This window comes from Echinops telfairi, unplaced genomic scaffold (assembly GCF_000313985.2).
Source record: "Echinops telfairi isolate 266 unplaced genomic scaffold, ASM31398v2 ScPeMD7_7400;HRSCAF=8409, whole genome shotgun sequence".
Classification (NCBI taxonomy): Eukaryota; Metazoa; Chordata; class Mammalia; order Afrosoricida; family Tenrecidae; genus Echinops; species Echinops telfairi.
The window spans coordinates 23,152,700-23,167,470 of NW_022111300.1; the positions used below are offsets into that span (position 1 = coordinate 23,152,700).

A 14,771-nucleotide genomic window follows, 5' to 3' on the forward strand; every position below is an offset into this window, starting at 1 on the left:
GCAGCCCATTGTCCCCCTGATCTCAACAATGTCTGTCCATTCTCCCCATCCTCTCCGTCAGCCTCCCTCCATCCCTGCATGTTGAGCTGGGCTTCATGGACCATGGAACGCTCAAGTCTTCCTGATTCATCCCTTTTCTCCTCCTCTTCCAGAACCCCCTTCCTATCCCCTTGTCTGCTCTTTCCCATAGCCTCACCCTTCCTCCTCCAGAGCATCCACATTCTTTCCATTTTCAACCCTATCACCACCTCCTGGGACCAAAGACATGCCCACCACTGTCATCGAGATAATTCCAACACCTAGCGAAGGCCCGTTCCATTTGTCTGTCCAACAACGTTCCCACTGATTCCTCCTATTTAAATCTACCAGGCATGGAGAGCAGGGTCTATGCAGATGCAGAGAACTGCTAACGTGGGAGTTTGTTCTCTCAGTAGCCACCAGGATTCTGTGGCATTGTAGAAATGATCGAATCATGGGCTGAGTTAGAAACCGCTGTAACCAAAACTCACTTCTTCTATGTGAAAGCAAATGCCTGGAGGATGTGGGTGGAATGCTGGCTCTCTCGTGGCTACAGGCGAGGGAGCTGCACCAATGTCCATGAGTCGTCAGACTTCACTGAGCCCTTCTGAAGTTGTGACAGTTTGGGAAAGACTGGTTTATAAAACCCAAAAACCAAACCCATGGCCATTGGGTCGATTCTGACTCATGGCCACCGTGTAGGACTGGCTAGAACTGTGCCTGAGAGTTACTGAGACTGGAACTCTTTATGGGAGTAGAAAGCCTCATTTTTCTTCCAAGGAGTAGCTGGTGGTTTAGAAATGCTGACCTCCAGCTTAGCAACCCACCACGTAACCACAGTGCCACCAGGGCTTCCTATAAAACCACAAGGATGGGATAACTGCTTCTAGATTCGTGGCTTTCTGGGAGATCTTGTCACGGGGTAGCAGCATGGATTCTGATGGGTGGGAAATGCAGAGACTCCAGCACGCACAGCGAGTTTGTTCATGGGGCATCTCTTATAGAGGGCGGGGCAAGGCTGCAATCAAAGCGGAATCTGCACTGGTGCTCACAGGACTGAGCAATGTGCCAGGGACACTTTTCCTTACTTCTGTGTGTAACCCACTTCTCTCGCACTCCAGCTCCAGAAGGGAGATGCTCGTATGGCCCCGTCTTATAGAAAATGAAGGTGGCAGAGTAAAGGCTAGGCCCAGGCAGTTTGTCGTCAGAGCCTGTGCTTATAACCGGTCATCATTCACTCGAGGTCCCCAGTGTGCTTTATTTGCCATTTACAAATAAAATGACTCTGGTAAAATGGCCCTTGTCCGGGAAGGGATGCTGCTCGTCAGGACAGGCCATAAGCACCTCTTTGGCCATGCTGACTCCAGGACCATGCTACAAGCTGGGGCGTGGACGCAAAGAAATTCAAGCAGAAATCAGGGAAAGATTTGTAAAATTGTTTTAAAAAACAGCTCACTACCACCACTGACTCATGCCAATCCCATAGGACAGGGAAGAAGGGCCCCTGTGGGTTTCTGAGTGTGTAACTCTTTACTGGAGCGAGAGAAAACCTTGTCTCTCTCCCGAGGAGTGGCTGGTGGTTTTTGAACTGCTGACTTTGTGATGAGCAACCCAACGTCTGACTCCATTCATAAACTAGTTCATTCATAAAATTGTTCATTCATAAAATAGTTCCTGAAATTACCCAATTGGCTGGGCCTTCAGTTCCTGCAATTAGACAAACGCCTGACAGGCCATTTCAGTGGTTCAAGTTGTTCACCTGTGGCTTATTCCTTAGGCTTGTCACACTACAGTGGCTTGCATGTAGCTATGATTCTGTAAACCGTGCCACTGGTATTTATCAAGCAGGGTCACTCAGGGTAGGCAGGTTTCAGCAGAACTTCCAGATTAAGGCAGAGTAGGAAGAAAGAACTGGAGAACTGCTGCACATATTAGACAGCTAAAGCTTTGTAAATGCCATTGGAATATTGTCTGGTAGTAGTGCTAGGCATTGAAAACCTCAAAACGCTTCCGAGGAAGAGCTGCCTCCTCAAAGTGAAGCTGACCTCAGTGATGTGGTTGGAGCAAAGCTGTGGGGACCGTCACTTGCTGATAAACCATAATTCAAAATAAGAGGAACAGTTCATTAATAATTGGAAGAGAACATGTACCGTCAAAAGTAAGAATCAAGGAAGAGTCATCAAAAATGAAATCATACACCTGTTGATCCATGATCTAGGCCTTAGTGATCTGCGAGGGGCAAGGTCTTGGCCCTTTCGCATCAGACAGTCACACAGATGCCTGCAACACTGGGCCCACACGTAAGGAAGGATTGTGCGGATGGCACAGGGCGAGGCTGGCAGGGCTTCGCTCTGTCGTGCGTAAGGTCAATGCGCAGCAAAACCAACTCAGCACCACCTGGTGACGCGTTCGCCTTGCTTGTGCATTTGCCCTGAGCCTCTTCCCGTGTCTCATTATGTGGTGAAACATGGCCTTTAGCTTCCTGGCGACAGTAACATGTTTCTAGTCATGAAGACAGATGTTTATTCATAACAAACCCACCCAAGCCTTCCTGCCGCTGCTTCTGCCTCCCCGCCTCACTTTCCTTCGTATCTCTGACTCGCTGCCCTTCACCTCCAGCCCCGCGAGCAGCACAGGGCAGAAGGCCTATCCTGCACTCTGATGTCCAGTGGAGAGAACTCAGATGTTGGCATTCTTCGGGGAAATGCAGGGTCCAAGGAGAGGAGCCTGTCCACTCAGCTTTCCATCTGAGATTCAGGCTGTAAACCGACTAGCAGTAACAAAAAGTAACGTGCTGCGATTGGACAGAGCTGGGCAACTGGGTGCAGACACAAGCAACTGCGCAAACCAAGAGTGTGCAGCGACTACAGCACCGAAACCAAGGCTGGTGGGGTGGGGGGTAGGGAGAGCAGGGGAAGGGGTGGAGGCAGAGCAGACCATCCTGGGCTGGACAATCTGTTGTATTTGGCACAACAGACTTTAGCCTTGATCTTTAACCATGTGCCCTTGCAGCAACAGCAGGCGTCCATGGTAGACCGTAGGTCATTTCTTGGCTATGTTCGACCCAGCTAATGATGTTACTGCCCTTCCCTGTTTTGTTTCCCCTGTGTCCTTCCATCAGCCGGGAATATTTAGACAAGAGAGAAGAGCAAAGACAAGCACGAGAAGAAAGGTTTGTACACCTCTTTTTTCCTTTGCTCACCTAATGGCACGTGACTTTGCATTCCTACCCAAGCATGGCGCGGAGAGACTGTACTAATTAAAACATAACAGCTCCCACTCAGACACCGGAGACCTTGGGTAACTGGCATTTTGCAGAGTAAAACATCCTTGTGGCTTTATTTTTTGTCAAAATGTCCCAGGACAACACAGCTTTATCGTGCTTTGGTGTGGCATGTGTGGGTCACCGCTCCCAGATCTCTTCTGGAAGTGTACATGTGGCTGTTAGCAGCCCTCGCATCAGCCACCCTGCGGGCACGGTGGGGCTCGGCTATTGTGATCCACAGCGTTTTCATAGGCCGACTTGGGGGGAGTAGGTCTTTAGGCCCTTCTGATATATGGTGTGCTTTCTAACTACCCGTACCCTGACCACGACTGAGGCGGGGCTAGGCATCCCTGCCACGTGCCTCCAAGGCCACTTGTCCCACCTCCCTTCAGCAGCCATCTGAGCACACCCTCGGGGCTGGGTGCCAGCAGAGTGCCAGGCACAGGCATGAACCTGTCACTTGCTGGGCCCCGCCCACCACCTCCCCACCTGTACCCAGTTCCTGTTTGTTCGGAAGAAACCATTCCTTGGTGTGCACAGTGCCCACCGCAGGGCTTGGAACATGGTAGGTGATCAGCAAAAGGATGTGAAATCAATCAATAAATAACGGTCAGGTTTTTTAATTTATTTAAAATGGCCTTGCCACAGTCGCTTCCATGGCAACGTGGTTTGAATCCCCATAGGAGACTCAGCATTAGTGTGTTTGTTGTGTGACCATACAAAGTGTGTGTGTGTGTGTGTGTGTTTGTGGTGATCAATGTAGATAAGCAAAGGAAACTTATTGGCGAGTCTACCCAGCAAAAGGTAAGATTTTGCCTCGCACTAGGCAACCTGCAGTTGCTCCCTCTACCACTAGATGGGATTACTGCTTGGAGAGAAGGAAAAAGGCTGATCTCTTTTTTCTTCTTTTTTTTTTAAATATATGTGCGCCAGCTGTGAACCTTAGAATCTCTGGACCAGGCCAATGAAAAGTGAAATTGTGCTATTTTTTTTCCTGTAGGCAAGAGCAACCAAATAGGGCAGTCTGCAGGAAGCGCAGCTATTGCCTGGGTTCAATTAAAAGTGTGCCTGTCGGCAGCACAAGGGGAGGCGATGGCGTTGCTCTCCCACGACTGTGATTGGTGCTGTCCTCATAACCAATGGTGGCCAGCAGGCAGGGAGGGGAGAAGGCAGGTGAAGAAGCTGCCCTGTCACTAATTAGTACCTGTGTTTGTCCTTGAGTTGAGAAGGGTAGACTTCTTTTTCCCTAGAACCTGAATTTCTTTGGGCTTTTGACAAGTGAACCGTCAGGTTATACCTACATGGAGCTGCTGTGGCAGGGACGCCCTGGGCAGCTGGGTGCCGGACACTGGACTGTTCTGAGCTGGCCCAGATGATCACAAGATGCTACCCGCCTTTCGAAGCCAGCATCATCTGGGTATGACTCATTGCTGTGTTTTCAAGCATTCTCCCAGTCCACCTGGAAAGAGTGTGCGAATGAGTTTGCCGCTCCTTGCCTTTTGTCCTGTCCATAGGCCTGGCCGTGTTGTCCCCATGGCCTAGGCCTTCCTCACTGGTGCAGGGCAGGCATGATCGAGGGGGTCCTTCCCTTGCTGCTCACCTTACTGTGGATGCAGAAATTTGGGTTCACCTTTGGTTTGGACCAGCTTCTTTTCCTGGTTGGTTCGTTCTTGAATGACCTGGTGACAAGAGAGAGAAGTTCGCTCTTGTTTGGAAGGCTGTTGGGGGTTCCCAGTAAGCCAGGAAAATTTCCAGTAGGCTCCCAGTAAGTCAAAGCAGATTTCCAGCTCAACCAGGATTAGTGAATGGGCGGGAAGATGAATTGGAGATCAGAGGTGGAAAGAGGCCCGGGGGTCAGGGAGAGGGCTCCGTCCATTCATTCTGCCAGCCAGCACTGGGCGTGTGTGTTGGGTCTCGTGTGTCTTACCTTTGATTCAGAAGACTGTATCACAGCAGGATCATCACAGCAGAGGGCCCGGGGGCGGGCCTCCTGCACCTGTAGCCAGGAGAACCATTGCACTGCTATGGGACGGAATGACCATCTAAGCTCACGCTGTGATTGATTCCGCTTTTGTACACTGCAGGTTGTAGCAGAGGGTGGGAGGGAAGAGGGAGATCCAGGCAGGGTGGGGAAGCTGGGTGGGCAGAGGGGCCCTTTGGGGATTTGCTTGGCTGTGGGGGGATGATGGGATATGGAGAGCAAGCGTGGGTACGGCAAGCGGGGGTCATGGGGGCAGAGCGTGAAGCGAAGGACTGAGCCTGGGCTAGGATTTTGGAAACTGTGCCAAAAAGTGGTCTGTGAAGCAATAAAAGGACTCTCAGCTTTTTGGCTTCAGAGGACTGAGGACTGGAGAGTCGAAGTTGGAGGGAGCCACGTTGGGGTAGGAGGGAAGGGGGGGTTCTGAGTAGGGCGGTGGCAAGGCAGGGTCATCAGTGCTTGTGTTTAGGGTTAGCTAAGTCAGCCTGCCGACAGTAGGGGTTTCACAGGGCCCCCTAGGAAGAGACAGAACCTGCCTATCCATCCCCCTCTCCCCCCTAGTCCTCCCAGCCCACGCTTGAGTTCATCCCAATGTTGTATTTGCCCGTCTCTGAGCAGCCCCAGAGTGGGATCGCGCCTCGTTCACGATCATATCCCAGGTGCCCCATGCTTGCAGTTCTTAGCCCACGACGGGCACTTGACAAATGTTCATTCAATAAATGGGTGAAAGGGGGAACAAATAAGTACATGGTTAAGGTGACCAGATATTAACATTGGTAAAGCGGGACAAAAGGGGGACACCATTGATAAAAGTCATATCCTGGTGAAATAGCCACATGGCAGCCAAAAACCGTATACCCTAGCTTGTCATGCATTCTTTCCAAAAATTGGGACTTTTTAAAAATGCCGCAGGACGCAGGAAAAATTGTTAAAAATCAGGACTGTCCCACCAAAAGCGGGACATCTGGTCACCTTATACATGGTGCAGGGGGAGAAAGGCTGTGTGGGGACATGACGGTGATGCCCAGATAGGTGGAAAGTCTCCTCTTGAGGTGGCAGTGTGTGGCCAGCAAACCCAGAGTGCTCTGCTCCCAGGGTCTGTGCGGGCTCTCAGGCACCACATGGCTTGCAGGGCTCCCAGGGACCCTTGAGGGCATGTGGCACTGAGACTCACTCTCTGACTTCCTCCCCACAAGGATGGTGGAGGCTGACATAGCAGAGGGTGGCTGAGCTATAGAGCTCTCAGTACCAGGTCTCGGCCCTCTGGCATCCCATTCCCCCTCGCCACTCCGGCCCAGTGCAGGTGAACCCTACAGCTGATTTTCTTCAGGAGTCTGGGGACCTCTACCTGCCTGGCCCCTTCCCCTGCCCTTCCTGTGCACTGCATATGTAGCTGCACTCCGTGGGGCAGTGCAAGTTAAACCCTTGCTTCCTCTGCCTCATGCTCTCTCCAGAAGACTTGCATAGGAACAGAGAGTGCTGGGAAGAACCAGACATTCCCTGTCAGTCATATCTACCCAGACTCTGGGATCAGCAATCCCTAGAGAACCCCTGATAGTTGAAGTGAACCCTTTGGCTGCCAGCCAGCAATGGCCAGCCCCAGTTGCCCACCAGAAAGGGTAGGTAGAGGGCAGGGGCTGGGCGGAGCCAGTAAAGATAAACGTTTTCAATGGGTCTGCCTTACAGGTGAGACCGCCACTCCCCTTGGATGCTGGTTTTGCTGTGGCACTCCCTTCCTGTGGCACGGCCCCCATCTCTGGTACTGGCCCAGGGCCCCTTATTTGTATGCCGCCCCCATCTGCTCTGGCCGAAGACAGACTCAGCATGGGAATCCCTGTGCTCACCAGCCCCTCCTAGGCCTCAGCGCCCCCCACCCCCACCCCATTTACCACTTGCCTGCCATTGAGGCTTCGGCTCTTCCCCCTAAGATCACTTTCTCCCAAGGTCCCATGGTTTGGGTCATTTGCATGGCAGGGGGGGTGTTTGTGTATGTGTGTGTGTGTGTTTGTGTGTGTGTGGGGGGGTGTTCCTTGCTGGTCTGAGCAGACTCCAGAAACAGGCTCCTGAGTTTACCCCCACCCTGCCTAGCCTTGGAGAGCTGACGTCGCCAGCCAGCCAAGTACAGGCTTTCTGCATCTTCCCCTCTGGGTAGTGGTCCTGTGTGACAGGTAGCAGCTATGCCCCACACCACCAGAGTCTGGGAGCCCAGAGCCATCACAGGGTTCATCATGAAAGCAGGCTGCCACCCCAGAAAACCTAGCGGGTGCCTCTGCCCGGCTGCTGTTGCAGCCTGCAGGTCCACCCGCGGGCTGGGCTTGTTGGCCAACAACCTCTGATAAAGGCAGGGTGCTTCGGGAAAAGATAAAAGGCTGACCACCTTCTTGCTCTCAGAATCTCATCACCTGCTTGTTGAAAACACAGAGGTGGGCCTATGAAATGCTGCTTGGAGATGCCAGACAGTCGATGTAAAATGCCATCCGAGCTGAATGGGCTGCATATCCAACATGAGTTCCGAGCCAAGACTATGATCACCTCCAGCTGTGGTGGTCAAGGTCGGCTTTGCAGGGGGAGACGCACATGTGAACTTGACTAGCAGGGCAGGCTGCCATTGGCTGCCTGGGGGAGGGAGTGGTGAAGACATGTGGGGAAACACAAGTCCTTTAGGGACAGGAGATAGGATGCTTGGGCTCTAGACCCAGCGTTCTTAAAGGTCCTAAGTGGGTGCTCTGCCTCTGTGATCAGACTGGATTAAGGACCAGTGACGGGTGGAGGCTGGGAAGGCCAGAACCGGGGGCTTTTCTGGTGAGAGGAGGCCAGGCCAGTGCTTGGAGGCCTAAAGGAGACGGAGCAGGGTCCCGAAGTGGTTTCAGAGTTCATTTTTGGGCAAGATGGTCAGAAACCTGCTCCTGCTGAATTCGTAAATTTATTTCTGCGCAAATAATGGTGGGTAAAATTAGCAGACATCTGGAAGCAGCGCACATTTCAAAGTTATTTTGGTCTGCTCTATAAAGTGCGCTGTGAGCAAGATGATTGGTAGCTGGTCTTAATAAACAGTTAGTGGGTTCTGCCTGCCTGAAATGCAAAACAGATGTATCTTTGTTCTTTTAAACTGACTTTGATGAATAAACTACATGTGACGTCAGGTCCCAGCTATTGGATGTCTGCGTCCGACTCAGAAATATTTGAGAATAAAAAAAAATTTTTTTTTAAACTTTCCATGGTCGACGCTGAGAGAACAAAGTGAATTCCCGGGCACGGCTGTTCGCAGTGAAGCAGGTTCAGAAACTCAGGGTGACTGGCTCCAAACAGCCCCTCGCCGTATCTAGTGGCTCTCAGCACTGCACTGAGGTGCCCCTCCCTCCCACCGCACAGCTGTGGACGCCCAGAGCAGTTGCCTCTCAGCTGTCACCATCTGGGGCTATTTGATGGCCATACTTGCTGCTTCGCATATTTGTGCAGATGTCACCTGAAAGAGCAGCATCGGATTCTTCCAGAGAGGCCGGGGTGAGGGTGGGGCGGGGGGTGCGTGTGACGGTGCCTCTCCCCTAGCGTCTGCACTGTTATGAATGGTGCGGGTGTGCTAATCAGCAGCATCTTGGCTGGGCTGGGCGTGTTTCTGTCAGGCGGATCCTCCAGTCGGCTCTGCGCTGTGCGCGGTGCATCAGGGAACCGGCTCATTCTGCAGGTGTTCGTCCATAAACAAGCGCCCGCCACCCGTTCCTCTTTCTTTCTCTTTCTCCATCTCTCTCTCTCTCTCTCTTTTACGGAAACCCTTTGGAATTTCACTTTCAGATACAAATACTTGGAGCAGTTGGCAGCCGAGGCGCATGAGAAGGAACTGAGGAGCCGGAGCGCCAGCCGGGGGAGAGCCGACCTCTCCTTGGACCTGACCTCGCCAGCAGCCCCTGCCTCTGCAAGTCATAGCCCTTCGTCTCTAGATGCACAGGAGGTTGGCTCAGCACCACCCTCCTCCCCCAGAACACCTCAGCATCCCCAAGGTAAGTGCAGGGACAGGGGGGGGTGGGGGGGCGCAGGCGCGGGCGGAGTGATGGCCTGCCATTAGGCAGGCTTGTTCCCTAAGGACTCCTGGGTGGGGACCAGGACAGAAACAGCAGCTCAGGATAAATAAAAGAGTGCCTGGTGTGCGGGCTGTCGGTCTGAAGGCAAATGCAGTTGTCCATGTATGACTGTAGATCATAGGAGTCTGACTTGGCCGTTCAATCCGCAATCCCATAGGATGAGCTTAGTGCTTTGTGATGTAGCTATGTGGACCTGCCCCCCTTTGACTGTGCCTGCCATAAGGAATCCGTTGGTCTGGTTTAAATTGTATTGATGGAGAATTGACTTAATTAAAGTCAACAAAAGAGGAAGAGGTGGCCTGAGTGAAAAACAAACTTCAATATTGAAGAAAAATTTCAATACAGTGGAAATTGCTGGCACCTGGTATGTTTGGGTATATGTGTGCACCCAGCTATGGGCAGACAGAACACCTCCCCTGCCCCCTGGTGAAATGTCTTGTCACCTTAGCTCCATTGGGAGAAAAACAACAATGTTGTCCATTGCATGCTCACCCATCCGTGGTTTCCTGATCACCCTGCGTGCAGTGGGTCCCTTTTCTTGCATGTCAGTGCAAAAGACAGCGCTCGGACCCAGGCTCCCACTCAGTGCTTGTTGCTTAGCCCTGCAGCGATCCATGTCTGGTTTAATCATCGAGTGTTATGGTTTGCAGCCAGTTGTAGGCTTAGCCAACGGAGGAAAACAGACACACCAAGCCTTTCACTCCAGGAGTGTTGACTAAATATGGTGCAGCGTTTGATTGAAACAAGGGAGAACTCGGAGACCTCAGCAGAACTGGATGTAATGGAACGATAGCGTCCATCCAGTTCTCCCCTGGCTCTCCAAGCCCCAGGGCTCCTTCACAGGAGCAGGCTGGCTGCACTGCAGCTTTCCATCTGCCCAGTCACCCCAGTGCTCGGCGCCATGGAAGATCGTCCCCGGCAGATGGCTGGGCCAGAGATGAGTAATGATTGGTCTTAAAAATACTGAGAATCAGGAAAACAGACTGTTCTATCAGAGCCCAATGTTTCCAAACCTTGCCTTTTTATCATCGCTAGATCTAAGTCATGGTATTTCTAGAGCCAAATGAAAGAAGAAGAGGAAAAAGAAGAAAAAAAAAGAGTCCTCCCCTTGTAATTGTGTGGTTCAGCACTTAATCTTGGCACTCTTAGACGCTTATGATTCATACGTCCAACCGTTCACAGAATGGTGGTCTGCACGGGGAAGCCCAGGGTAGCCCCCAAACAGAGGGGCTTGTCAGCATCTGCAAGGGTCATGCTGACCTTAGACTTTCTTTCCACTTGATGTGGTAAAGAGACAGCTCCTCAAATGCTTTGTCCAGTGACAAAATGTTTCAAATGTCACCAAGAAAACAGAGTCGTATTTGGCATAGACACAATATATATTGTGGGGTGATACAAAGTCATTCCCAGACATTTTCAGGAAGATAAATGGCAAGGGTTGTTTTCCTTCAAAGAAGGCATTGAGTGAGCCTGAGGGAAGTTTGGCTCAACGCATGAGGGCTGTATAGCTCACCAAAGGAATACTGGGCCTGGATTTAGACATCATTGCAGTCGATGCAATTGCATGCTATGGCATATTTTGGTCTTGGCCCGCCAAAAAAAATAATAGTAGGTCTTGGAGAAGTTTAAAGAGCTCTTTATCATGTGTGTAGTATGAGCCACATCTGTCGGAAGCCAGCAAAATATTCTGCCTCCCTTGTCTTAAGCTGTGACGAAATGATAACACTGCCCGTGAAGCGGCTGTTGGGTTCTGACTCATAGTGACACCCTGTGAATGGCAGAGGACCACTGCTCCAGAGGGTTTTCTTGGCTGTAATCCTTCCAAAAGCACATGTCCAGGGAGAGCCACTGGGGGTGGGGGGGGGGTGTTTCAAGTTGCCAGTCTTGCAGCTAGCCCCTGATTGCTTAGCCATTTGCACTACCAGGCCTCCTTGTGGAATCTGTAGATGTGGGAACAGAAATGTTCTAAGAGGATGGTCTCCAAGAACTGCCGAGGGAGACTCCCCTCAGATGCAGAGAGTTTTGCCCTTAAGGCTGAAATGCAGAGTTAGGTTGGGCAGGAAGGTTGTTCTCAGCCTAGTCTGCTAGTGTTCTTTGAAGCACTCCACTCCTTTCTAATCAATAGTCTGTTATTCCTACCAGGTCCCTTTTTCAAAGGTTCAAAGTCAATTTTCCTTCCTTCCTTTCTTTTTTGGTTTTTTGTTTATCCCTCACAGTTATAATGCCCCGGCATCTGGAGGAAGAATAAAAAGTATGATCACACATCCAGATGTTTGTCCTGCCCCAAACACCTGACTTTATATAGTCCAAGCATGCCAGGGACTGACTCTTTTTTCACTCTTTGACCTTCTGGAATCATATGCTAATAATGTGCCTTCTGTTCTTGTCATACTTACTCTACACCACCCCACCTGCCCCCAAACCTATCTAATCCCTTGCTGTGCATCTGAGTAAATAGAACAGATGTTATGATCCGTAGTTTATCAAGTCTCAGAGACACTGGGGGACTTGCGTAAGGTCTGTGGGCATGGGGTTGACCACAGTCTCTATGCTCCTGTCTCAGCCATTTAGTGTGGAATTATGGGACCAGGCTGTGGCCATGGCCACACCATCTCACTCCCCAATACCTGCAAACACTGCTGCCTACGTTTAAGAACCACACCCCAACAAAAAAGGGGAGAAATAATATCTATCAAACTCAGGCCCAAAGGTCAGTGTGTGTATTCTTTTCGTTAAAGCGCCTTACTCAGATTCTGGAAAAGGTTTCAAAGCACAAGACATGAAAACATTAGTAACTACATTTCCTTGCCCCTTACAAGAAATATTTAAAAAGAAGAAGGGGCTAATGGTAAAATACCAATAACATTTTATGTCATCTAGTCAGATCTTTCAGCCAAAAGCTTTCTCAGCTAAATCTGCTGTAACTTTTGTGTAAATTATGCCACAACCCCCACCGTCAAGTCAATGTGTGCTTGAATTATTTCTCCATCTGGCCCTCTTGTGGCTCGCGGCAGATGTTTGTCCCAAGACTGCGTGGACTGAGCGATGAAGTTCTGAGCGTTTTCCTCTGTGACTCTACCAGGCCCACATGAGAAGTGAGCATGGCACAGACAACGTGTGCGCACCATGTGGGGCTGCTGTGTGTGAACCACGCCACCCCTTCTCGAGTTAGTCTCCTGTGCACACTACAGGCATTCTGTGCATGTGTGTATCATTCCCCGGGCGGCTCCTTGGAGGAAAAAAGAGATCCCCATGTGCTCCCATTTGCACTGCACTCTGATTGATGGAGAGAGTCTGTCCAATGTTGCGGTAAACATGGCTCAGCCTCGTTCTTCATCCCTTCCTTTGAGTGGCCTCATTCTCAATCTAAGCCCTGATGGTGTTCATCAGATTATGTGTCTCATAAGTCCATTTCCTGATGACTGTCAAAACCTCACAGATGGCTCGAGAAACAGCTGAACTATTCGCACTACTCGGATCAAAGGGTGTGCTCTTCTTCCGTGTGTGTCTCTGTGGAGGTGAAGTCCGTCAATGTGGCTCAGAGGATTGGGCGCAAATGATTCACATTCAACTACTAACCTGAAGCTTGGCAGGCTGAACCCGCCCATAGGTGCCATGGAAGAAAGGCCTGTGGATCTACTTCTATAAAAATTATAGCCAGTAAAGAACAAACACAAACAAACAAAACCGCTCTGGAGTAGATTGCCTCCGTAACATAGGGAATTGGCTCGAAGGCAAAGGCTTCGATTTTAATTTATTTTCTGCATCCCTCGGTGAAATCAATATACCAAGGTGTAACTTACTATCATAACAGGTAATAATAGATCCAGACCATCTGTGGGATGGAAATAAAGCAAGAGGAATCCTCATCGGATAACCCGATGGCGGGGGTGGCCCTGCAGGCGTTCTGGGCTTGCTGACTACTGTGGGCTGCACTGTCTTCTCTCCTTGCTCCCTCCCTCTCAGTCATACTTGGGTCCTTCCTGGGCTGCGGGCAGAGATTGGCCTTTCCCGGAGAAGGAGGCATCATCAAGAGCTTCCAAGTGACTTTCACCCCTGACCATAGCCACGAGCACAAATATAACGGCGAGCTTTTGTGTCCATATTGTACCCAGAAATGATGCTTTGGTGATACATTAGAAAATTTTGCCCTACTGTATGAATTTTCTTTCAGGGTTAATGATTCTTGCCTCCTGTGCTTGAATTTCTAGGTGTTTCCAAATGTCTCATTGTTTGGCCCTGGAGGTATAAAATATGGCCGACACAGCATAACCGATTCCCCACACTCACCTCGAGGCATTTACCGAAACCCCCTTCAGATCCAAGCATTTAAAATGACGACAGGCATAGCCATTCCTATGACCGTCTGCGTCCCAAACCTGGCACTGAAGTGTACAATATACAGTTAGTTGTCTCATGGAATGCTCCATTCATGTAAATGAGCAATTGTTTTCCACATAGTAACCACTCATCATCACGACTGTCATCACCATTGCCAGTCCTGGACTGAGCATCGCTCACCTTTGTTACAGAGCATGCTTTGAGTCTCCTTTCTGTGTGCCCACTCTCCTGGGTTACCTGACTCACATGGCTGCAATCAGAAACATCTGGGCTCCTCGTTCCATCTGGCCCAGTAGCCCTGGACTGTTGTCAGTCATCAGCCTGGTGCATGCTGGGTTTCTTGCATAAAAGCTTTGGGCACCTCCAGCCCAATAATTTATGAATTGGCAAGATACTGGATTCCTTGTGGTTGTGTGACTCAGGGCTGCCCCACCTCTCTATAACTCACCTGACTGCCACTACTTCATGCCAGATGGTCAATTAGACAATCTCTCAGGAACCCTACCTGAGGCCAAGGCTTTGCCAACAACACCTGCTATGGGCCTTTATTGAGAGCCTTGGCAAATCACTGGCTTTGCTGCCTTGACATTCTCAGTCTGTAGAAAAATGGGGCTGGGGAATGGGGTGGGGGGAAACCCTTCCATTTCCAGTCTGTAGGGAACCACAGCTGCATTGTGTTTTCTGGCACCGCATTTTAAACATTTACAAATCTCGAGTCCTCATGAAAGCAGACCATGTATAAGCCTTAAGTAAATCCAGGGCACAGAGTAGCATCAGGGAAGTTGGCATAAAATGGACATCATACGACCTAGGCCGGTGGTTTTCAACAGCTGTCATATGTCAAGAATCGCAGAGAGCCTGAGACTTCAGTTTACTCATCAGCTGAGAAGTGAGCCTGCTGCAGTTTCGCAGACATTGGCAGAAGACACAGAACTCCTGGGTCAGAGACCTAGGACTGGGTTACCATAGCAATGGTAGCAGCCAGATGATCAGCATTCATGCTGTTTCTCCAAGTTCCAGCTCCCGCAGGGGGAGGCAAACAGAGCTAAGTGACACCTGGGAGGAGCCGAAGGAACTTCAACTTGGAGAA

The 14,771-nt window shown here is 50.5% G+C and overlaps 1 protein-coding gene across 1 annotated transcript in view; it reads left to right on the forward strand.

Annotated features, from left to right (window-relative positions):
- FHOD3 (formin homology 2 domain containing 3) overlaps positions 1–14,771 on the forward strand; it is a 521,276-nt gene that overhangs the window by 417,239 nt on the left and 89,266 nt on the right. Inside the window, 2 exon segments of the mRNA XM_004703087.3 lie at positions 3,140–3,190; positions 9,054–9,259. Coding sequence (XP_004703144.3) covers positions 3,140–3,190; positions 9,054–9,259 — 257 coding nt within the window.